Below are 24,588 nucleotides of genomic sequence, written 5' to 3' on the forward strand. Positions count from 1 at the left end.
TGAAAATTAACTGGTTTATGTCTAGGATAAATTTGGACTATCACTAGGCATTAGCATTTGGATAAATTAGAAGGATTTTACACTTCTCCTGTAACAGAGCTACTGTTTCAAACTGGTGCCACGGGAATTTTTTAGAAGTTGCTTCACAGGTGTAAACACTACAGAACATTTTTGGGAGGTTCATATGTGATGGCAACTGCCTGGGAAAAGTAGGAGAAATTAGTAGACCCTTTGGCTGGGGTCACAGACAGTATTTCCAAAGCGTTGCTGAACTTCCATAACTAATTCCAGCTTCCTGCTCAGGGTGTGTAGCAGTTTTATGCTGTGGTCCTTCAATGGGCTTTCTGAAGAAGTTTTTCTGTGTAACCTTTTCTTCTTCAGTTACATCTCTGACTTTCTAACATGGGATGTGGCATTAGTTCTGTAACTCCAGTAGGGAGTTGTAATCAGCAGCCTGGAGAGCTGAAACCCTCATGTTTATTTATTGTGAATGTAACATTTTGAAGGACCATTATCTGCCCTATTATTCAGGGCTAATTTGGTTTAAAACTTGTAAGTCTTCACACAATAAATACTTGGTTTGCTCAGCAGCTTTGGCACAATATGTGCAATGTTTTTCTAAGCTATTCCTTGACATAAACATTTTCCACTCTTCTCCAGCTACATGTTTCTCACAGAGGTTTTCAGCTCAAGGCTTTGCAGGTTTTGCCAAAAGGCAAAGACATCTTGCTGAGATCCACGAGATGTCACCAGAGGGCAACAAGTAACTGAAAGTTTGTGTTAAATTTGGATTCAGGCTCAATGTACAGTTAATTAATAGAAAGGTACTTAGAGAGCATGGGAAAGCCTAGCACTCCCCATGCTGGCTGACATAGGATGCTCCAGGCTGCAGCATTTCAGTGCAGAGAGCCTCTTCTCTTTTCTCTGTTTTGTTATGGTGTAACAGGAGCCTTCACTGTTCAAATCAGAATGCACCATTCCAGTCAGCTCAAGGGATAATAATCATAGCACAAAGCAACACTTACCTAATGACTGATGAATGGCAGAGAGATGGGACTCAGACTGGGTGACTGTGGCTTCAGTGAACCTGTGTAACAGGTCAGCTGGGTTTGTTCTTTCTTTATTTGTTTCACCTGACCATTCCCATGGAAAATCCCAGCTGGGTATTTTTCAAGATTGCTAAATTGAAGCCTTCAAGCTTCATTTTTTAGTTTCAAATGTCCTTCTGTGACCTTTTAAATTAATAGCTACTACAGTTTCTACTAAGGGTTTATTTGCAGATTTACCACAGTTTTTCTCTAAGCTTTCAATCAGATGAGACTGGTTGACCTGCTCTAATTAATTGCTGCCAAAAAGGGTCATTCTGGTTCCCTGTCCTCCTTATGTGATCTGCTAGTTCCAGATGCTTCCCTTGCACCACCTCTGATGCCCTTCTGACAGTTTACTGATGGATTCACTATGCCAGCAAAAAACTGTATTTTTGGGGTGAGTTCTCTGTTGAATCACTGAGTAGAACTGGCTTATTGAGGAGTCATATTAGTACCAATACTAGGATTAATACAAAGGAAGGAGTAAGGAAACAATAAGCTTAATCTCCCTTCCCTACATACCTACATCTCAAATTCTTCTTCTGTTCCCTTCCCACTTGGGAAGGAGTGTAAAGTATCTATTAACCAAAATAATTTTTGTAAATAGAAGAACCAGGTTTGCAGTCTGTGCAGAGATAAATCAACAAATCTACTCACAGCAGAGTTCAAGCCCTTCAATTTTCCCCCTCGGTGCCTGGCAGAGGTTCAGGAGATGAAGGTCAGTACATACATGCTCTGGCACTACTGAAACTGTGCTTACATCAGCAGTTTATTGGTATTTTTCCATATGTGTCCCCACTTCTGAGGATGATGCTCACAAATCTGTAATGCATCAGGATTTCTAGTAGGTCAGCCAGGGGAGTTGACTTGCTGGTCCAGTTGCAGCTGATTTGACATCACTGGAACACTTTGCAATCCCCAACCTCAAAAAAAGTCTCCTTCTAAAGGAGTGAGCCACTCCTGTGACTAGAATTTCCAAGTCTTGTCTAGTGTATTACCCAGGTCCCTCCTAAAATCTAGAAATTTAGATACTACAGGGTGCCTTTACTTTGCTGCATTTCGTTACAAGCTCCTTTATGTTCCTTTATGTTAATGACATTGCTTTTGAAAGATAAAATGGTGTAACATGGCTGGGAATAAACACGTCATGACTCATTAGACAAAGTCATATAGACAGACAGACTTGTGTGTTAAGAGTGGAGACATAGAGGCAATCTGCCACACTCCACAGAAGATGAGAGGTGTGTGACTAGGGTAGCACAAAATGACAATGCTATTACTGGGTATGCATTTATTAACTATGGATCTCAGCTACTCCAAATCATGACCTGTCATTTAGCCCACTGGTCAGAGGATGGAATCTTTGACACTATTGTGGTTTCTAGGCTATTGAAGCTAAAATTCTTCAACTATTTTAGATTGAGTGGTGAGCTTAGATTTAACTCTCTGCTCTTTTATGACTGGCTAAAGAAATTCTAGGTGAAGCTGTCTGAGTCACAGTGAGACTCATCTTTCTGTTGCAGAGGTGTTAGAAGCAACTGCTATGAAATTCTAGGAACAAAATTTTAATATTCTGCAGTGACATGTGAGAGATTCCTGGTACTGGATAGTAACTAAATTCTTGGCACTGAGCCCATCCTCATCTTTCTTGGATAGACGTGGTTGGTATTCATCAGAACAGATGTGCTCTCCAGAATCAGAGGAGGGAGCTGTCAAAGCTCAGGAATTATCTCCTCTCCTCGTAGAGAACCTCCTAAAGGAGCCTTTCTCAATTCTCCTTTATGAAGTGCAGAAAATGCTTCCGTCCCATGAATAGATTTTGTATTCTGTTGGTTCATCAGACATACAGTAAAGCTCATTCCAGTGCTACACCAGCAGAATTTGCTCAGAGTTCAGTCAGCTGGGTTAGTACAGGCACCCCAGTCACAGCAAGCTCTTTGCTCTCTTGTCTGCTGAGAAATCACCTGTCAAGAACTGGAGTGACCATGGGGACAAGAAAGGGTAAGGATTAAGCAGAAAGTTTAGCTGAGAATTTTAAAGTACTAATTTCCACCAAATTTTGACTTTGCCATTTTTTCTTCATTTATGATGGAAGAGTAATTGACATCCATGTGTCCAAATCCAGTGTTGTTTTTTAACCACTCACTTAAGCTTGACTCAGATTCAGCATAAAACTCTCCATGAATTTATTAAATCCTCTGAGGGAGACACTCAAATCAAATCCTCCTTGTATAATTTGTTGCTATCCTACCATCAAGGCAAGATTATACTCAGGAAACTTTTCAAAGGCAGTACGGTATGAGCAATGTTCACAGCTGCTGCCAAGAGCAGCATCAAATGACAGGGTGTGCTTATCAAAGAACAGTGATTTCCTAGAAAGAGGGGTGGAGGAAGAGGCTTTGCTCTCACAGCCTGCTGCCTGGGCAGCAGCAAAGTGAACAGATGAGCTCTGCCATCAGGTTTAGTGCAAGGGTACTTCAGCCTCTTTGACATGAACAAAACCCTTCTAATTACGAGAGTAGTAGGTTGCCACTCACACAATGGTTAAAGGAGCCAGAATTTGTATAATGTGATATGGCTGCAATTCTAACTAGTGTGAGTGAGCAGAAAGCTGAATGCAGTTGTTATTTCAGGGGCACAGCAAAGCTATATTAACAATTTCTATAAATATTCTTCAAGAAAGATATGAAGCAGTTTTCAAATTTTAAATGCTTACGTACAACGGGCTGTGTTGCAAGACCATACATTTGAGATTAAAGAAATTTCAAATGTCCTAGAGCCATGAAGTTCACTTGGCAGCCCTGAGAGAAAGTATTGTCACAGTACTGACCCTAGAAAATGCTGGCAGATCGTGTTACTGTATGCATGGAAATACTGGGCTGAACGAAATCTATCCCACCAAGTGATGTGCCTCTTGCTGCGTGAACCTCCAGCATTTTTCAGTAGTCAGCACTGCACTGCCTCTGGAAATGACAGAGTGTAAATGTCAGGGATTATGGCCACCAATTCCTTTGCCTTCATAGAACTTCATTCAGCTCTGTCACCTTTCTATAATAGAAACACGACATCTAAAATTAAAACAGGCATTTATATGTATGCTGAAATTCATCTTTATTTGCACATACAGTGCAGCTAATCAGAATGTAGATTTCTGCAAACTCAGGGAGGAAAAGAAATTAATTATTAAGTCAGTCATTTCTTTGATGTAACATAGTTTATGATTGGCCAGAAGGACAGTGGAAACTCTTATCTTCCTGAAATCAGGTGGATTCAGTCAACAAGGACTATTTTATTTGCTCAAAGTCCCAAACTAGTTTTTTACTTTTAAGCCAAAAATTTTGTCTAGCAATTATCTCACCATGGCTCTGTCACTGTGTTTTCTATTTCATTGCAACTTCTATTTCCTCACTGGCTGATGCCCTGCCCCTCATGTTTATGCACCTCTCCTACCTGTACTGTCTTCTTGGCTCAGTTACAGAGCCTTGCTTTGAGTGGGGCTACAGAACTGCATTTCTCTATATCCTTTCAGCATTCCAGCTACTTGGTTCCCAAAAAAGGAGGTAAATTATTTCCTAAGTTATCAGATGTGCTTGAAATTCAGTGCAGTGCATTTTAACATCGATATGTTATTTTGAGTTATACACGTTGAAACGTGTCATATATGTTTTTGATTGCATTTTGCAGTTAATTTTTTTTAAATTAACAAATAGATATGAAGAGCAATGTTTGCTTAAATAATATAAAATAATGCACTAAGAATTGCCTCATACCAACAGACTTAGAAAAATTTGATCTATTGCTACCTAAGTTTACTGCAGAAAACATCTACAGAAGTCATTTACTTTCACCAAGGAAGGTTTGATTTCTCAAAGAGGAGGAAGTCCAATAATTTGGCCTTGCTTCCAAGAACAGGAGGTTACATGGCCATGGGTTGTGTATGTGCATCTATATGTGTCTGCTCTCTCCTTCCCTCCCTGCAACTTGAGCCTGCTGGCTGCTTTCAGGCACATTTGGGAAAGGGTCATAGGTCTCAGTGGTACTAGGCTTCTGTGAATTTCATGATAACAGCTAGCTGGATAGGAATAAAGAGACCCCTGAAATGCCCTAGCAAAAAGGGGAAGAGCTATTAGATAGCAGTGTACCCACATAATAGAGATTCCTTATAAATTTTCATCTGTGATTGTAGTAAATGTGAATGTAGGAAATAAAAGTTTATGTTTCTGATTTATCATTTACCATATGAATTGTATGAAAATATAGGAGATCAGTTGCATCTTAGCTCTTGTGCTCACAGGGGTGTTCCATTCTGTAGCCAAAACTGCAATTTTAATATTTTGAGATACATTTATTCTTTCCATTTGGAACAGTTCAGACTTTTGAACTTCAGGAAGTTTGAAACTTGCTTTCTAAGAAGCACACTGGGTTCTGCTCTTCTGTGTTGTTTCTGATAGCTAACAGATAAGATTTGCTGGGCCAAATTCTCTTCCTGGGGGTGATAGTCTGTTGGAATTTAGCAAGCAGTATCCTTGACAAGGCAGTAGAAGGAAGGAACCAAATTCTCTTGTGTGTGTCTTTTTGAGCAGATTAAGTTTCTCTAAGTAACGTAAAAACTGTTGAGTATGTCTAAATGTTAGGACCAGCTAACCTAGATTTACCAATTTTATTAAAATCAGTAATATAACAGAAATACTGGTAAGAAAGGGTAGGCTGTTCCTTAGCTTTTAATGTCATATCTCCCAAGTCACACTTGTTGCTGTATCACACTACAAACTGAAAAAAACAATTGAGGACCTCAGTTACTGGGCAGATGGAAATTCATATCTAAGCAGTAATAAAACCCATTGAGACTTCTGGTTTCTATCAGAGATGTGTTAGAGATTGGATAGGTGAAGCTAAGACAAGATACTGTCCTAAAACACTATGAGTTCATACTTTGAACATAGATGAGTTCATACTTTGAACATCAGTAACTCTGGTTTTATTGCCAAGGATGACTTCTCTCTGCTGTGTCTCCTGTTGCTTTTTGTAGTTCTGTAGTTTTAAACTCGAGTTTTACTATGTTTTATCTTATTCTCTCAGGCTGTTGGGCTAGAATGCTGCTCCTCAGTAGCTGGACCTACTCTGTTTTATGCGTTACCTAGATGTCAGAATGAGGTGGTTCTACATAAGCCATTCAATGCACCTTGTGTCATTTAAAAATGATGGATAGACTATTAAAAAACATGCATAGAGCCCCTTTAAAAAAAGCCACAACTTGCTAATTAATATTCATAGAAATGGGAAGCTCTTTCTTCCGTTTCAAGTTAAAATTCCATACTAAGGTGACGTTTGCAGAGAAAGGAAGTATCTTTACTAGATCAGCACATAATTTAAAAATAATTGGCAAGCTTTTGGTTAGTGAGATGAGCTTTCAAGGTGTTACAATAATTCTAGCAATTTTGTGTAATAAAACTAACCATGTGATCTTTATAAAAGATTTTTGATCTGAAAAGCTCCATGGCTGCTTAGACAACTACATGTTCACACAAACTTCTTGTATTTGAATGAATGAACTTGGCTTTCTCTAAATCTGAATAATCATTGCTGGTGTTGTGCTCCTTGATTTATGTCTCTATTAAAATGCACCCTGCTAGATCAAGTCCTTCTTGTAGAAGTAGAGGAATAAATTGCTGCCTACCATGCAAAAAGCAAGAGGACTCTGGTTTTGATGCCAGAGGGATCTGTGAGGAATGACACTTTCACACACCACAAATGCAAACTGATGATGCCTGTATTTGATGTTAAGGAATAAAAAGATGTGAGCAAAGAAACAATAAGTAACTGCCTAAGGAGACAAATGAGGGTTTTTTTCCGGTGATCCAGAAGATTGGTCAAGTGAGGACAGAAGTGTAGTGATAGCTCTAGAGTGCACTGTGGATGGTTAGGGCAGTCTGGGGGTCAGATGGTCAGTATAAAGGCTGGGAGGAAAATGCTATTTGTCATGAATCAAGGCTTCATGGTCAGACTGCAAATGTGCCAGTTAGGAAAAGGAAAATAAATCTGCTTTGACTGTACTGAGGTGAAGATTGGTTTGTGTCTATGAGGAGCTACCCATAAAAAAGGAAGAGAGACCTATGAGATATGGGAAAGAATGTTTCCACTAAAAGTAATTCTGAGCAGAACAAATCCAACCCAGAAGAAAAATTTTAAAAAATGTTAGAACATTCAGCAAAAACTTGTTGCAGTGATGGTGAGGACTCTATAAAGCATCAGAGCTATGTAGTAAGTGGGGAAAGAAATGTTATGCAGTCAGAAAAACTATGTAAACTGAGTTGATAAAGAATGATTCAAAGGTCCAAAACTAGCTGATAAGTTGAAAACGACAGAAAAGGAAGCAAGACCTTTGGATTTAGCCACAAGCCAATCATTAATTTTTTTTAGGTCAATGTGAGTAGAGTGACCTTAGCAAAATCAACTGAATCAAAAAGCAAGAATTTGAGCAGAATTAGCATAAACTTAATGGGTTTTAAATTTTTTAATTTATTATTAGATGACAAAAAAAGGTAACTAGGAATTAAAAAAAAAAATCAAGAACATTTCTTTTTGAAACTTGAAAAAATAACCCTGGTACAAAAATAGTGTTTGATGGAATTATGTTACAAATGAGTCCTAACAAGCTGAGTGAGTTATAAGAAAATTCTGCAGTTGTATGAAACAGAGTAATGTATACTTGGTATTTTGCCACTTTAAATAATTAACTTTTCTCTGAGAACTGTGTAAGTTCATGAAGAACTCATACTGTGTTATTTGTCCTGGGAAGGTGCAGTGTTTGCCTGTGCCAAAAAGACAAACTGCTGAATGAATAATTACCTAAAAGAATAAAACACATTTACTTGTGTATCTAAGGCATGTTAAAACTGTGGCTGATTCTAAGACCATAGCTTATGTTTTAATATATGTAACCACTAGTGATGGTTACCTTTTCCTGCTATAGATACGTGTGCTGAGTTCACCAACACTGCCTGCAATCGTGCATGTAGAAATAATGTTAAATATTGTGTCTGTTCAAGCCCCAGTGTAGGAGCTCTGGAGAGCAGAGCATAGGCTGGAGGAGTATTGAGCAAGGCACTGCGTGGATGATAAAGGCAGAACCAAAAATCATGTTGGAAGAAAGATACGGATTTTTTACAGCTTTAAACAGAATCATTTGGATTAGAGTGATTTTTGGTATGTCTGCTTTTTACATGGAAAAGCGAAATTATTTGAAGTGAACTTATGTGCAAAGTAGAGCAAATGTAGAATAGGCTAAGTGGGATATACTAAATATGAGTAGAGCTGGTTGCAAACACATTTCTTGTAGACTGTTTCTGTTGAGATAGAGGTATTTTTGAACATAAGTCTGTTTATTTTATCATGGAGAGGTTTTGCAGGGAAACATGTACTGGTCTACTAGGAGCTAACCAGTTTATGTTTTCATTTTAGGACAGCTTTTCATCACATCATAATATGGATTTTGAGAAGCCAGAATTCGAAATTGTTTGGGATATTCTTGAAACACCCCTTCAGTAATTAAAAAATTCAAATATTTTTTTAGGTGAATCACAAACTCTTCAGGTTGTAGTCTAGAGGTCTGAATTCCTAATGTATGAAATACTGGATCTTTGGTAAAGTTAAATTTGTCGACTACAGGCTTAATGAAGAATATGCGTACTTGACGACTAAAACCAACCATATGATGCACTTCGGACACATTTTGGAGAAAAATTTCAAAACGTGACTTTGTCCAAGCCAGGTCGCTGCTGAAGAGCCCTTCGTGGAAAGGAAATCCAGGTGCGGTGGAAGGAGTCAGTTATCCCTGGGGCTGCGTCCCCCGGGGCTGCCTCCGAGCCCGGAGGGGAGCCGTGCCGGGGGGAACCGTGCCGGGCAGAGCCGGGGGAGCCGAGCCTGGGGGAGCCGGGCCGAGAGCGGGGCAGCCGAGCCGGGCAGAGCCGGGGGGAGCCCAGCCGGGAGCGGAGGAGCGCAGACGGGAGCGGGACAGCCGAGCCGGGGGGAGCCCAGCCAGGAGCGGGGCAGCTGAGCCAAGCAGAGCCGGGCCGGACAGAGCCGTGCGAGGAGCGGGACAGCCGAGCCGGGCACAGCCTAGGGGAGCCGTGCCGGGCAGAGCCGGGGGGAGCGCAGCCCGGAGCGGAGCGGAGCAGCCGAGCCGGCCCCGCCCGGCCCCGCGGGCGCTGCCCCCGGGCGGGGCGGGCCGGGCCGGGCGCACATAAAGCGGAGCCGGCCCGTGCTGTCCCGTGCCGTCTCGTCCCGTCCCGTCCCGTGGTGTGCGGCCGGCGGCGATGCTGCGAGTGCGGTGCCTGCGCGGGGGCAGCCGGGGCGCCGAGGCAGCGCACTACATCGGCTCCGGGGTTGGTGCCGCGCGGGCCGGGCTGAGGTTCCCCCAGCATCCTCCCGCCCCAGCCTGCAGTGCCGTGCTCCCATCTCCTCCTCGCCCTTCCTAACTGAGTGTACCTGAAAAGGCAGGATTTCCTTTAGGCATCTGCTAGGCTGTGAATAAATTAGAATGGCTGTGACGAGCCGTGTTTCTGTTAATAGTTCAAATGCATTGCTTCGGGATTATTGTCTGTTAATACATCCACTGCTTTGGGATTAGAGTGTTAAGGCATTCATGGGCTGAGCCATAGCTTTTTGTCTTTTGTAAGGGAAGCATAATTTTCGTTCTTGTTTTTATTTGAAGCTTCGAGGAGCCTTTACAGGATGGGTGCAGCGAACTTTGCAGAGCACCCAGGCAGCTGCGGCCTCCCAGAACACCTGTGCTGCTGATGACAAGGCTGCCAGCCCTGTGCCCAAGGACTGTCTTGTTTGCTCCTACAATGAATGGGACCCACTGGAAGAGGTCATTGTGGGAAGGGCTGAAAATGCTTGTGTCCCGCCTTTTTCTGTGGAGGTTAAGGTAAACAACAAAAACTAACCTTAAATAGAAAATGTGGAATTTATACCTAAAATTTACTTAAGCTTTAACATGCATAAGGTGTGGTGCTTACTCTTGGGAATTCTTCTTTCAAGGTAGCTGTTTACATCTGTGAAACTTTACAGCATGGCCATGCTGGTGAGGGATGTGCTTTTTTCTTTGGACTTTCAACTGAATTAGCTGTTTTCACACAAGTCACTAGCAGAGACAACCTCTAGTATAGGTAATATAGCCCTGATGTTGTCAAAGTACACACGCAAACTTTTGAGATGTTTGTACTGATGAAACTTCAATTTGGCTGGAAGCTCAGTAGGGTTACAACTTGAAAAAAAACCCCTGTTGTTTGCTACTTAACATCTGAGCAAGATTGATTTCTGTAGCTGTAGACCAACAGGACTCTTGTGTCAGACAGCTCTGAAGTAGTTTACTGAAACTTCTGTGTGCTACAGTAAATAATTTGTGGAAATACATAGTCCACTGTTATTTCAGCATTTTTCTGTGCCTAAAACTGCATGAGCAACCTAAAGAAATTCTTGATTCTTTGTTCTCTGGAATCTTGCATTTAAAACAGTAATACTCAAATAGTGGATTTGCTCCAGATTTTTGTGTTCTTCACCTGGACTTTAAAGTTGCTGAGTGTGTGTGTGACCTGCATTTGTGAGCATGTTCTTGAGTCTTTCATTGTTACAGTACAGCACTACCTGCAGGGCAGAACGTAATCCATGGCTGTCACAGCAAAACGAGCTGGCACATGGCTTCTACCCAAGAGACCTTAGGAAAAATTTAAAGGATAGCCTGACAAAGTTGACTCAGTTAAAAAAAGAGGAAAGAAAAAAAGAATTTTTATCTGACATTGAAAGAATGGCAAACAAAGATACTGAAAATAAGTTTAAACTGCTGGAAATGGTTGTTTAGCTGCAGTCTGAGATATTGACTTGTACAGAAGACTTTTCTTCCCTTAGCCCCACATATATATATATATATATATATATATATATATTTCAGAATCTGTGTTATGTTTTTCAGAGACTCCAAAGATATCCTAGCAGCTTCAGAGAAGGAGGTGAATGGGGGTTAGCATTTCTAATACACAAGTGTATGTATGTGCATTTATGTAGGACTAGCATAATGAATGTACAGAAAAAAAATCTAACATTTTACATTGTGATATTAAATGAGGCAAAATTCAGCTCCTAAGTATTGGTTAGGGGCTTAATTTAGCACACAAAAATTATTTCAAGTGTCTAACTTGCTGAAGTGCCACCTGCTGTACAGGTTTTACTGCCTGTTAAGCCATAACTACTCACAATAGGTCAGAATTTCACTTTCACATGTGAAATTTCAGAATTTCACATGTGATATCAAAAGCTCAGTGAGGAATGTCAAAGTATAGGATTACCTCTGCAATTCAAATACCTATGACTTAAAGCAAATTTAAATCTTAACTCTATGTCAACTGCCAAGTCCACAACAAGTAATGGGACCAGAGCCAATTTGAGATGTGGTTCCCTCTAATTTTCTCTGCTTTTGTCTGAAATATTGCTGTAGAAACTGCAACAGTAACACTGGGAAGGTGTTGCTGAATAATCCAAGCAGTAGTCCAGTCCTATCTTAACATTATTATTATTAATTAATAGATTCATGATTGTTTAAATCTCCGTGTGGCCAAGAGGTGAGGTGTGTCCTGTTCCTGCCCCTGAGAGCAGCAAAACTAGAGCTCATGGTTATCATGTGCTGAGTGCATGAGGGGCACTGCTTGAAAAAAATGCAGTTTAAAACTGATGAATTCTACACTTAGGAGGAAAATTCGAAGCTTTGGACCTGAGACACTCCAAAAAATGTATCTCAAATTATAGCAGTTTGGTAAATACTTGTGTTGAGATTGTGGTTTAAAATTGTATGAGTGTTTATTTGCTAAATATTTAAATGCAGGAAGTATGGCTGCATTCAGCACTCTTTTCTACTTTGAGACAAGGGTTTGGTATACTCAAGTGTTTTTGCTGTGATGTGGGAATGATGTGCTTGGCATAAAAAGGTGGAAGGAAGGAATTGAATAAGGAGCCCTGCATCTCTGATGAATATTAATGAGCTGATACTTAATTGCATATCCTTTTCAGAGCTTGAAACAGGCTGTATAGAGGTAAATACAATATTTGAAAACTTGAAAAATCTTAACATTAATTAGGAAGATGTCCTGTTTGAATCAGCACTGCCATGAAAAATCCCACAACTGAGATGTATTCTGAAGCAGCTGAGTCAAGCAGTTGAACTTTATAGCTTTGTATACTGCAGTGCTTTTCAGTACATTTTGTGAATAAGAATGCTTCTTGGGTGAGGAGTATTATTATCACAGATCCTTATATCTTGAGTAAGAAGATGAGAGTGTGTGCATGTGTTTACTACTGAATAAGGCAAAAAGAATTTTTATCTGAATTTAAGTTTTAATATCCTAAATTTATTAACTGTCTTTACGAGGTTAATGATACATCTTGATAATGGTAATTATTTTCCATGACAAATGTTTAAAGTAAGTAGCAACTATAAGGAACAATAATGCTATTTCTTAAGGACAATCTTTCCTAAAATAATATTTCTGAAAAGAAATAGTTTTAAATGTTGTATTTTCTGTGTCCTCTCCATGGTCCTTTTTGAACATTCTGAACTGATTTGTATGTCTATGACCAAAGGGGCCTGAAATGTCAGCCCTGCTTTGCTATGAAATACATGTCCCAGCTATTTCCCCTTTTCCCAGCTATTTGGAAGGCAGGGAATATGAGTCGTGTTACAGTTCTAACTGTAACACTGTTTATTCTGTTGTGACTTTTAGATTACACCATCCATTAGTGCCACACAAGTGTGGTTCCTCAGGTTTGAAAAGAAGCAGAGAGGAGCTGCACCTCTTAGGGATTGATGGTATTCACATACACCATGGCTGGCTCTGAAAATAACCAGCTTCAACCCCCAGGATGAATTTATCTCATTAGCAGAACACGTCTCCATAGGAATGCTGAGCACTTCATGTGATCTGCGTGTGACTCCTGGCCAGCTGGCAAGTTTGAGGTGCTCAAATTACCCAAGACCTCACTTACAGAAAAAGAACAAATTCCCTCAGGAAGGATGGGAAGAAGCTTCAGTACAGGAGGAGCAGGATGGGCATGCTGAGGCTCTCTGTGTAAATGTTAAGGCTGAATTTTCTTCCTTCTCTCTCACTTCTATAGCATGAGCAAATCTCCAGAAACAGCAGAGGGAACAGCCTGGATTGTTAAAGGGGATCAGGCCACCTTCAGATGGATGGCCTTGCCTGCTCAGGGCTCAGTGGCAGTGCTAGCACAAAGGAACACCACCACTCTGCTTTTGGGGGAACATTGTGTTCTGGGAGGTGGTCAGGACTGCAGTGTCAGGAGACAACCCCTTGTTTGGAAGGGCAGGTTCTTCTGCAGCCCCTTGCTGTCCCTCCATTATTTTGGATTTGTTTTCCATTATTGAATTAGTTTCCATTATGAATTTTCCATTCTTTTGACTTTGTTTTTAATTTAAGAAGGTTATCACATCATTTCAGCAGAGGATTTAGGTCTGTAAATGTTGAACATGCTTTAATCCAACCCTGGCAGGTGAATTTAGCATCTTTTGCCTCTTCCAGACTGCTGCTGCACCTCAAGTACGGCCCCTTCTGGCAAACAAAGCATGTTAGCTGTGCTTGGGATGGCTTTAGAATTTCTGATGTCACCACTGTGACATTACTGAAGTGAGATTGTAAGACGGTGACTACAGATGTGTGCATTTTGCAGATGAGCTCAAGGTTGTTTTAATTTAAAAACACATCTGATAGCCTTATTAAATAGCAGAGTCTACAGTGTTTGCCATCTTTGGTGTTTGCAAAAGTGTTCTGTAACAGGGACCAAATGGCCACTTGGCAGCACTAGTCACTCAATACTTACTGAAGTGTAATGTGGTCAAAATATTGCAGGAACAGATGAAATGCACACTCAAACATACTAGGATCGAGAATTGTATCTTATGCATCTATTTCACTCAAAAATAACTCGTGCTTATTCTTTGTTACTTCATGTGCTTTTGTTTTAGGCAAACACATATGAAAAATATTGGGGATTTTACCAGAAATTTGGAGGCCAGGGTTTCCCCAAAGACCATTTAAAAAAAGCTATTGCTGAAATTGAAGAAATGTGCAATATTTTGAAGGGAGAAGGTGTTATTGTCAAGAGGCCTGATCCAATTGACTGGTCTGTGAAGTATAAAACACCTGATTTTGAGTCTACAGGTAAATGTTTTTCCATTATTGAAGGTATTTTCTGTTTGGCTCTTGTCTGAGATATTTTGGATGTCATCTAGTCTACCTTCCAGCTAGGAGCAGGATTATCACCAGTTCTAAGTGAGGTCAGTGACTGTTTTCTGTAGCTAAGACTTGGAAGATCTCCAGGGATGGAGATTCTGCCACCTGATTTGGGGACCAGCTTCAGTGCTGGGTGAATTTCCTGATGGAAGACCTTTGCCTGACACCCAGCCTGAACTTCCACACCAGCCCCTCTTGCCAGGCTCCCTCTGTGTTGTCACTGCCACTGCCAGGAAGTGCTAATCTGTCATGGCCCTCAAAGTGGCTGTAGAATGTTTCTGCTTTGTCTCCTCCTTGAAAGTCAAGTGCTCAAAGTCCCTCTGACCCTCTTGGCAGCTCTTTGTTGGGTCCTGGAGTTGGATCCACCTTAAACTATTGGAGGCAACACTTTACCAGGAAGTTCCTGACTAGTGTCAAGGAAATTTGAATGTTCCTTTAGCTACACACATTCCTCCATGTATGGTTACCTGCAGTGAGAGCACACTGACTCACCATGTAAAATATATTTTTAATTTTTTCTAGTGGAATTCAAATTCATTGAGGAACAGATAACCTTAAGGAAAAGTCAAATGGGACTGCTTTCTGCACTAGTTCTGTGTTCCATCAAATTCCTCCTCTGTGCTATTACTTTTTAAAAGGATAGAATGTAAAGAAATGCTGTTCACTTGAAAAATGTGCTTCCCATCATCACTTTTTAAAGCCATCTGGGTAACGCAGAAGCCTTGGTCTACTTAATTTTCATTAGCCAAGTTATGAAGTGGAGGCTTGATGGTGGATGGCTTTCATCTAGCTGTGAATCTAAGTGAGGCTTTGTAGCAAACCTTCCATGTATTTTGAATGAAACATATTACTTTGAAAAATTACTGAAGAATGTAAGGACCTGATATTATGTGCTGGATTCCTCACATTGCTAAGCATTATTTTTGCTATTATTTTGGATAGAAATAATGGTTAAAAGAAAGGGAAAAGTGCCTGAGCAGAAAGAGCTGAGAAAGGCATATTTGTCTCATTAATGGCCACTTTCCTTTCAGGTATGTATGGTGCCATGCCAAGAGACATCCTGTTAGTGGTGGGAAATGAGATTATTGAAGCACCTATGGCTTGGCGTGCTCGGTTCTTTGAGTACAGGGCCTACAGGAGACTAATCAAAGATTATTTCAACAGTGGTGCTAAGTGGACAACTGCCCCAAAACCCACAATGGCAGATGAACTCTATGATCAGGTACTGTTCTAATTTTCCTTCAGAACTTCAGTTCTCCTTACACAGAATTTTGTTGATAGTTTCAACCTGATATTTAGGATTCACAAAATAGTGAGGGGGAATGTCACAAAACTGGAAAATTTGGAAATTTGTTTTTTTTTCTAGTGTATGCAAACATGCTGCAGACTTTCCAGCTGAAACTCAGTGTGTGCAGTTGGAGAACAAGGAACAGGAAGTTATGTCTATTAAATTCCTCTGCTTTGAATTGTTTTGGTTACTGGCTCTAACTGAGCATTACTAAAGAGGAAGGAATGCTAGAAAAACATCACAGAGATGACTTTCAAGAATAAAGATTCCCTGGGAATGTCCATATGTCCTGGGTGCATTGGGAAAGTGGGAAATAATATATATTTTGCCACAGAAAAAATCCCATCTCGTAATCCTTGTTTTGCACGATGATTGGTATTTTGAAAATTACATAAAATAAATAGTGAAAGATCTAAACTATATTTACCTTCCAAATATTTTAGTAAATAGTTTCTTAATTTTTTTCCTAATAATTTTGACTTGGACAATTCTGGTAGTTTCCTATAAGTCCCCAAATGCATCAGAACCTTGGTGACAGCATTTACAATAAATGTAGTTGTGAAATGATTGCAGCTTTTTGGGAGCAGTGTCATCAGTGATACAAAGGAGACTTTGTTAAACAAAATTACCTAAGAGTCACCTTCAGTATTAGAAAACTTCTGGAGCCTGTAATTATTTATGTGGCATTTTTAATTTGTGCTGGATTTTTACATCTCACTTGTTCTGAATTGCCTTGTTTAATTTTAAAATTATTTGTAATACTAAAGATCCATCTTCTAGCTTGAAGTTCTGCTCCATTCTAAAATGTGGAAGAGTGAGGAGTCCACATTCATTAGAAAATAGCTTCCAGTCCAGTATTTCTGTCAGTGTGCAGTGATTTGTTGGACTGGTATTAAACTCCACTGGTAATAAGTGCTTTTGATCTGGTTTTGAAGAGCAATTAATCTCTTGGTATAACTTTTGTCTCTTATCTCATGACTTATTCTTGAATGTGCTTAAAGCCTTTCACTATTATTTCCACATTTAGATTTTCTTTTCTATTCTAATAAGAAGTAACCAAACCACCTCCAAGGAACACACTAGCTATCAATATTAACACATTTTCCTAATTTCAAATTACTCCCCACTAGCAAATTATTTGAGAACTTTCTTTTAACATCTCCAACCTAAAGTTCTTGTTCTCTTCTTTACAACTAGAATTATCCAATCCACTCTGTTGAAGACAGGCATAAACTGGCTGCTCAGGGAAAATTTGTAACTACTGAATTTGAGCCATGCTTTGATGCTGCTGACTTCATTAGAGCTGGAAGAGATATCTTTGTACAAAGGAGCCAGGTAAACAAAGCTTTCTTTCAACAGTTTTGGTATCTCTCTTAGTGACTGGTATTCTGTCTTTTAAAATTTCTGAGCAGTGTTAAAATAAGAGAGTTGGCAAAAGAAATTGCTCTTCATAGAGTATTTGATATACAGGATAAGACTGCCTTCCAGGTAAGGGGTTAGCTGAAGGCACAAAATTCTATCTTAAATTTGCTTTAAATATTTAAAGAAATAAAACCCTGGACAAAGTAAACTTGGATGCAGTTTATATTCTGGGCTAGTAAATTATTCTAGCTTCATTTGTCCTGTTTTTCAGGTTACAAACCACATGGGTATTGAATGGATGAGGCGACACCTCGCACCAGACTACAGAGTGCACATAATATCCTTCAAGGATCCCAACCCTATGCACATTGATGCCACTTTTAATATCATTGGGCCTGGTCTTGTGCTGTCTAACCCAGACCGTCCCTGCCATCAGGTGAGGGTGTACAAGGGGGGAAAGTGTTTTGTGTTTAAAAGCCCCTCAGCTGGGTGCATTCCCTGCTGGGTAATTACTATTCCACACCTTCCACTGTGTGCTGCTTCCTAGGTCCATGGTTAAATAGGATGGAAGTAACCTAATTTTTAATGATGTATCAAAGCAAGCACCTGGGATATGCTACTTCTCTGAACACTTAAAACTGCTTAAATACTTTAATTGTATCCTAAGAGAAACTGAAGGCCTTCTGCTGCTCAGATGAGAAATCTCCCTTTTTATTCCTATTTTGGAAGCCTCTCCTTTGGTGTTAATGGAAGCTGGTAGTTGCTCAGGCATTCAGCTTTGAATACCTTCTGAAGAAAATATAAAACCTGCTGCTGCACTGAGAAAAAGCTAATACTGCTGAGCAGCACAATGAGATCAGAAATCCTTCCAGGGAGCAGAGCTCATCTCTGTTACAGTCATGTCACTGCACTGCAGAGCTGGAGGATTTTTGTGAGGATCCCTGTGGCTTTGGAGACTGTACAGCCCCAGGGGAATGGCTGAGCTGCCCTGAGCAGGACAGAGCTGGGTGCTGCCCACTGCAGAGCTCCTGAAAGCAGCGCTGGTCTCTGGGCAAGTGCTCTCAGTGCAAATGCTCTGATTGAGCTGCTGCCTCCTGCAGCATCCATTCCGAGAATATCATCTTAAAAACAATCTTATTTTTTCCTCCCCTTTCCCCTTCCACAGTTTTTCGTAGTGTTACTTGGAAGAGGATGCTCTTTTTGGTCTCCTTGTATTAAACACATGTTCTGGGACTTTTTGCCTGTGCAGATAGAAAAGATTAATGCAGCTTGCTTTCACAAGAAGTGGTTTGGCCGTTCTGGGTGACCGGGGAGCGGTGGGGGTGTGCGGATGAAAGGGGGCTTTTCTTGCACGGTGCCGATGAAAAGGAGCTTTTCTCTGAAATCCTGGCACGCCGGGCTGGCTGTCGAGGGTTCGGGACTGGAGCTCCGCCTCGTGGTAACGCTGGAGCACTCGCGAATGTTCCCCCAGCTATTCTGGCAATGAAGAAAAGTCAATTCTCCTTTGCCAAATTATCCTCCTCTTAATTTTAACTTGATTGTGTAAATCTTAGAGACACAAATTATTCCTTACATTGTTCCCTTTGTTAAATGAACTGCGTAATTGTTTTCTTATAAAGTGTGAAGGGAAGGTAACTTTGTGTTATTTCTGATGGGTTTGTTTTTAGAAACATCAGTGTAACTCATATTAATGGCTTTTATAACCATATAGGAAGAAATAACATAAAAAAAAGATAGTTGAGTGTGTTTCAGTTGTTACCAACACTTTCACTTAACAAGCTCCAAACTGCAAATACTACCTTTTGTCTTTAACATATATAAAACCAATAGAAATAAATGCTATTGGTACGCAAAATCTAAAAAGACTTTTAGAAAATGCTTGTATGAAAGCTGGGTTTGTAGATGAAGCCTGAATGAGGGCCAGAATAGTGAACTGAGGGCAGGAGATGTCATGCACATTGGAATATTCTGGGAGAATCTGGCAAAGGTTGGAGGACATCATGTGATACTCTAAGAACCCTCTTGAGAATGTATTTAAATTGCTCTTCCAGATTGAGCTCTTCAAGAAAGCTGGCTGGACTGTGATTCAACCCCCAGTGCCACTCATCCCAGATGGTATAGTCACCCTTCCTTTCCCAAGGATTCCAAGAGTACTCTTAAGGGTACAATGAGGAGTAACATTGGTACAGTGCAAGGTTTATTCTCCTGTTTTAGATCACCCACTGTGGATGTCTTCTAAGTGGCTCTCCATGAATGTCCTAATGCTGGATGAGAAACGTGTGATGGTGGATGCCAACGAGACATCCATTCAGAAGATGTTTGAAAAGCTGGGTATGTCCTAACACACTTCTACACACATTTACAAGAAAATTATTGTGCTACCAGCCAGGGTAAATGGAGGTTTCACTCAAAGCAGCCAGCGCTGGAAAATGTACTCAAACAGCTGGATTAGCAAGTAAGAATAATTCAGTGATTTTTCTCCTGAATACTTCAGTCGTAGAAATATGGTCTTCTTTTGCCCCCTACAGCTTGCAGCACATAAAGGTATGAGCAGCAACTGAAGTTCTTGCTAGGATGCCTTTGAATGAGCTTTTTAAATGTAAACTGTCCAGTTTGAGGTCAACATCTGTCTTGCAGAGGTTGAGTGCACCTATTCCTGAATGATATGGAGCTGGAAATCCATCATTGCCAAAATTCTTTCAGATTTTTTTAGTTGCAAACTCATTGTACTTTAAATGTCAAATTAAGATTACTTAACCCAGGTATTTCTGTTCATTTAAGGAGAATCTCAGTCCTGTGAGATGAAACTTCATCATACTGTGGAATTCCTTCAGATATGCAGTGACAGAACTGTATTTGAATATAAAATGTGGAAGTCTTATTATTCACAGCTGCTCAGTCTTAGGTTGTTTTATTGCATGAGAAAAGAGTTGAGGACTTAAAAATATTTGAAAGTACTTAAAGAATGAGGCTATTAATGCTAATCATGGCTTATCTTTTACCCTTGCACTTCACAGTCTGTGCAAGTTCTAAATAAACTCTGGTAGTCAGAAAGTTTGAAGGACTGAGATGGGTCTACTGGGAACAAAAGTATTGCTGACCTAGGAGGTAGATATTCTACAGAGCTGCTCCTGAGCTCCTCAAAGTGCTGAGAAGCAAAAAAGGCAAACTCTGTAGAAAGAAGTTGTCTGATCCTTCTTTTGGGACTTTGTATTAGCTGAGCCACAGCTGAAACATCCATCAGAGCTGAAAAGAAGGGGTAGGAAGCTTAACCTAGGTAGTAAGAGCCTCTTTTCCCCTTCAGAGAAAAAGGGAGTCAGAGCTATCTACCTTGAATACTTATTTTCTTGACAGGCACTTGAAGAGCACATTCAGTGTCTGAATCATAAATGCTTACACATATTTAGGAAAATGTGTCCTGATCATATATTGTAGCAGAATTTCAGCTGATTCTTTACATACTGCAAAACCTGAATTTATCTTTTTAGAACTGGCACATTATAACACATAAGACACTGGCTATGCTCCAGGCACTGTGTAATCCTGAGGGTACCACAGAATGGACAAGCCAGCTATGTTCCTGGTTTGTTCTCTGCCTAGAATTTGGGAAAACAAATTCTTAACAAACTAGTAGCAGATACCTTCCACATTTACATCTAGCCACGTGACCTGATAAAGTATCATCTGACGTTCTGATCAGAGCTTGCCATGTGAAGTTGAGAATCTAATTTTCAAGTGTGCCTTGTACACTTCTTGCAGGCATTTCCACAGTGAAAGTGAACATCCGCCACGCCAATTCTCTGGGAGGTGGCTTCCACTGCTGGACGTGTGACATCCGCCGCCGTGGCACCCTGCAGTCCTACTTTGACTAGGAACGAGCACAATAGGGAGCCATGGTTCAGCTTCTAAAATAGGCATAGGAAATGAGCAAATCACTGTCACTCTTGTTAAAATGACTGCATGAGCTCTAGTGCTTGGTAAGTGGTGTCCTCATAATGGTCTGGGTAATGTCTTCTTCTTAAATACCCTTCATTTTCAGTAGGATAATTGAAACTACTTCCATCAGCAATACAGGTTTTCTGGCTGCCTTTTTGAAAGACATCATCTATGAAGCCTTTTCACATTGGCTTTGAGTATAAAAGCTTGACAGGATAGCTAAAGGTCTTGTTGGAGTAGCTTGGCCACTAATACTGGATATCTACCTCTGTCTAGTTACCTTATTAAACAGGCAGCTTGAAATGTGAAACTTGAGTAAACTTTTCTTATTCCTTTTAACTACTTAATCTTTCTAATATATTCATGTGAAATGAAGTTGAAATAGATGCAGCTGTATAGGTCACTTAGGGAACCAAGTAATTTTATCATGTTTTTCATGTCTAGCTATACAGACTTTTACAGAGAATTTTCAGTATGATCTTTTAATACATGTTCACTTACTTGCCGTGTTCTTCTACATTTTCTTCTGATGCATGCCATGCATATGAGTGCTTTTTTATATTGCTTTTTGTATTGCTGAAGTTGGGTTTTATTTAACTTTTAAGTGTACAAACGATAGCTAATATTCTGCTTGTACAGGTTTCAGTCTGAGTTGTTTACATAACTTAAAATGAGGCACAAAAGAAAAACCCAACAATAACTCCCCCACAACCTTAAGATTCTGACATCTTACAACCCGGACTTCCTTCAGCTGTAGCAGATACAGAAATATGTATCAAACATGCCTGATGCTGTGGAGGAATTTGAGTTTTGATTCCTGAATATGTACTTTTTATGCTAATAAAGTTTTTTTGCATTCTCAATTTGTTGCCCTTCTGTTCATGTGTAAGTATGAAATGTCTGGATGGATACAAAATACACATGGATTTTTTTCCCCCTGTAAAACAGGTGACATCTTAAACTCCTGTATAATGCAGAAAACCTTTGCAGTGTATTATTCATACACCATGTTTCTACTTCTGTTTTTCACAGAGGTATGACTGGTGGGGGAAAGTACCACTGATATTTCTTGCTGCACTGTGGAGGAATCTGCTCTTACAACACAGTTTACCCTGACAGAAAAGATGTCAGGCAGAACATGCTCACATACAAGCTGTATGCCCATATTTTAGAGCTGGGTAGGGCTGAACAGGTCAAATATCAACAATCTAAAATGCTTTGACATATGGAAAGAGGTAATTAGGCAGCTGCCAGCACTTAATGAGGTAGAGATGGTGTCTATTTTCTCTCTAAAATCAAGGCTTCATAGACAATGGAAATTTCTCTGAGGTTTCTCTAACCAAGCTTTGTTTTCCACTGTGGGCCCTGGAGCTGGGCAGCTGCATTAGAGCAGCATACACAGCAGGTCATCTCTCCCACTGCTCTGCGTGCTGCACTGCCAAAACGTCTGTGTGTCTGTGCTTGGCACGAGACACCGCAGCTATGGCTGAAACCACTAGAAACTGGCTAAAAGTGGATTAATAAGACATGTGCACCCTGGGTGCCTCCACGATTTAGGAGACTATATTTTTGTATAATGTCATATGTGACAATCTGGCTTTATAAACATTTCAGCCTTTTCCCAGTTTTTTTTTTATCCCTTATTAATTTTTTTTAAAGAAAAATCTTAAACTGTGCACACAGTAGCAAGTATTTCAGCTTGAACACACCACTATTTTGTTTCTGAAGTAATTTGGGGTTTTTTCTGCCAGTAATACAAGTTCTTTTACCTTATCCACGGATCTCTTGAGTGATTTGGGAACAGACTTGCCTCTCTTAACATTCCAGTGCTTACCTTTAGGGAGTTTTGGATGTTCACCTCACCTTTTTGGGGCATTGGATGCTGCAGAGACAAACCCAGTGTGATTAAAATTGTGGCCTTGTCCCATGTGAGGCACTTGGAGCAAAGCATATTTTGGAAATTGCATGTAATGGGATGAGGGCCGAGCTGTTAGCAGGTTTGGATGGGTGTGTCTCTGTGTGGCACTTAAGGCAACCCAATTCCTCCTGGGCTGTCCCTACAGCTGCAGGGAATGAGCTGGAGAAAGGCTGGTGGTCACTCTGGCTTGGCTGCCTTGCAGCTGCTCCATGATTTTAGGAGAGCATTAACTGCTTTTGTAAAGTCATGCTTGACCTTCTTCTTCCCAAGTATGGAGTCTCACCCACTCTGTTTCACATGCTCAACCTTGGCTTCATCTTTTTATGTTCACCACTGTGGCAGGTGAGTATCTAGCTCTTTTATGGACTTAGAGTTATGTACCTATTTTGAGGTGACTGTGTGCTGGTTTTGGCTGGGACATAGCTAATTTCTTCACAGCAGCTGGTCTTGGGATTTGTTTGGATTTGTGCTGGAAATAGTGTTGATAACACAGGGATGTTGTAGTTATTACTGAGCAGAGCTTTCACAGGGCCAAGACCTTCTCTGCTTCTCACAAGGAGCTGGGAGGGGACAGAGCTGTGACAGCTGATCCCAACTGGCCCCAGGAATATTCCAGACTATCTGGGATATCTATCTCAGCGTAGAAAGCATGGGGGGAGAAGGAGGAAGAGGGTGATGTTCGGAGTGATGGTGTTTGTCATCTCAAGTCACTGCTAGGTTTGATGGGGCCTTGCTCTCCTGAACAGCCTGCCCATGGAAAGTGGTGAATAAATCCCTTGTCTTGTCCTCCTAGTGTGCACAGCTTTTGCTTTACCATTGAACTGTTTATTTCAACCCATGAGCTTTGTCACTTTTACATTCCCAGTTCCCCATCCCACCAGGGAAAGTGAACAGGAGGCTCCATGGGGCTTTTTGCTGCCTGTGGGTAAAACACAGCAGTCTGACACTTGTTAATTTTGGGCTATGTCTCTACATTACTTGGAGTCTGCGGGAGCAGTGGTCTTTATTTCCATAATTTGGGAGTTACTGGGCTGTAGGTGCTGTTAACACAGCTAATTGCAAGCTCTCTCTTAAAATATTTGTTAGTAATCGTGGATTTTTCTCCACAGCCATCTATGTCTCATTTAGTCCATAAGATGCTGTTGATATTCTGACCTTATTGTAAGCTGTGTCTAGGACAAGAGAAGTTTAATCCCGACTCCAAATGACAGATTTTATCCAGGAGGTGCTGGCAAAGCCAGTGACAGCAGCACTAGAGGGTGCTGCTGTGACGCCAGTAGCTTTCCTCCAGCCTGTCCTAAGGGATGTTTTAGAACCACTTCTTGTTTACTCATCCTGTTTCTGATGACGTTTTGATCAAAGTCCTTGAAAACGCCACAATGTTTTTCCCAGCTGTAGATATCATTTGTGTGATAATGCATAAACTATTATTTCTCAGCATCAAAAACGTACATATATATACACATGAAAAGAATGGCTCTGAGTGTAGGGACTCAGATGTTTCCTTAAGGGCTGGCTGGATTGTTCAGGCTTACACAGCATGTCAGAAATCAAATCAGGGCCAAATGAGGATAATTGTTGCCTTTTTAATACTCTCTCACATGGGCTGAGCATCACGTGTTTTGACATAGCCATTAACTTTAAAATTATGGCCCAAAGGCCACATATTTATAGGGTCATTCCCTGTTCTTTTATATA

At 40.5% G+C, this 24,588-nt stretch overlaps 2 protein-coding genes across 2 annotated transcripts in view; both read left to right on the forward strand.

Moving 5' to 3' along the window:
- The first annotated feature begins 9,363 nt into the window (after positions 1-9,363).
- GATM (glycine amidinotransferase) lies at positions 9,364-21,835 on the forward strand. The gene is made up of 9 exons (XM_064389581.1): positions 9,364-9,472; positions 9,802-10,017; positions 14,119-14,314; positions 15,418-15,608; positions 16,872-17,009; positions 17,308-17,472; positions 19,088-19,151; positions 19,251-19,367; positions 20,796-21,835. The coding sequence occupies exons 1-9, from the start codon at positions 9,404-9,406 to the stop codon at positions 20,906-20,908; spliced, it is 1,269 nt and encodes a 422-aa protein (XP_064245651.1). The 5' UTR covers positions 9,364-9,403; the 3' UTR covers positions 20,909-21,835.
- A 1,190-nt stretch (positions 21,836-23,025) lies between these two features.
- The window catches only part of PDE8A (phosphodiesterase 8A), a 147,627-nt gene continuing 146,064 nt past the window's right edge, over positions 23,026-24,588 (forward strand). Inside the window, exon 1 of the mRNA XM_064388929.1 lies at positions 23,026-23,232. The gene's annotated coding sequence lies outside the window, so the exon portion shown is untranslated. The remainder of the gene's footprint in view (positions 23,233-24,588) is intronic.

This window comes from Passer domesticus, chromosome 14, assembly GCF_036417665.1.
Source record: "Passer domesticus isolate bPasDom1 chromosome 14, bPasDom1.hap1, whole genome shotgun sequence".
In the NCBI taxonomy this organism is placed as follows: domain Eukaryota; kingdom Metazoa; phylum Chordata; class Aves; order Passeriformes; family Passeridae; genus Passer; species Passer domesticus.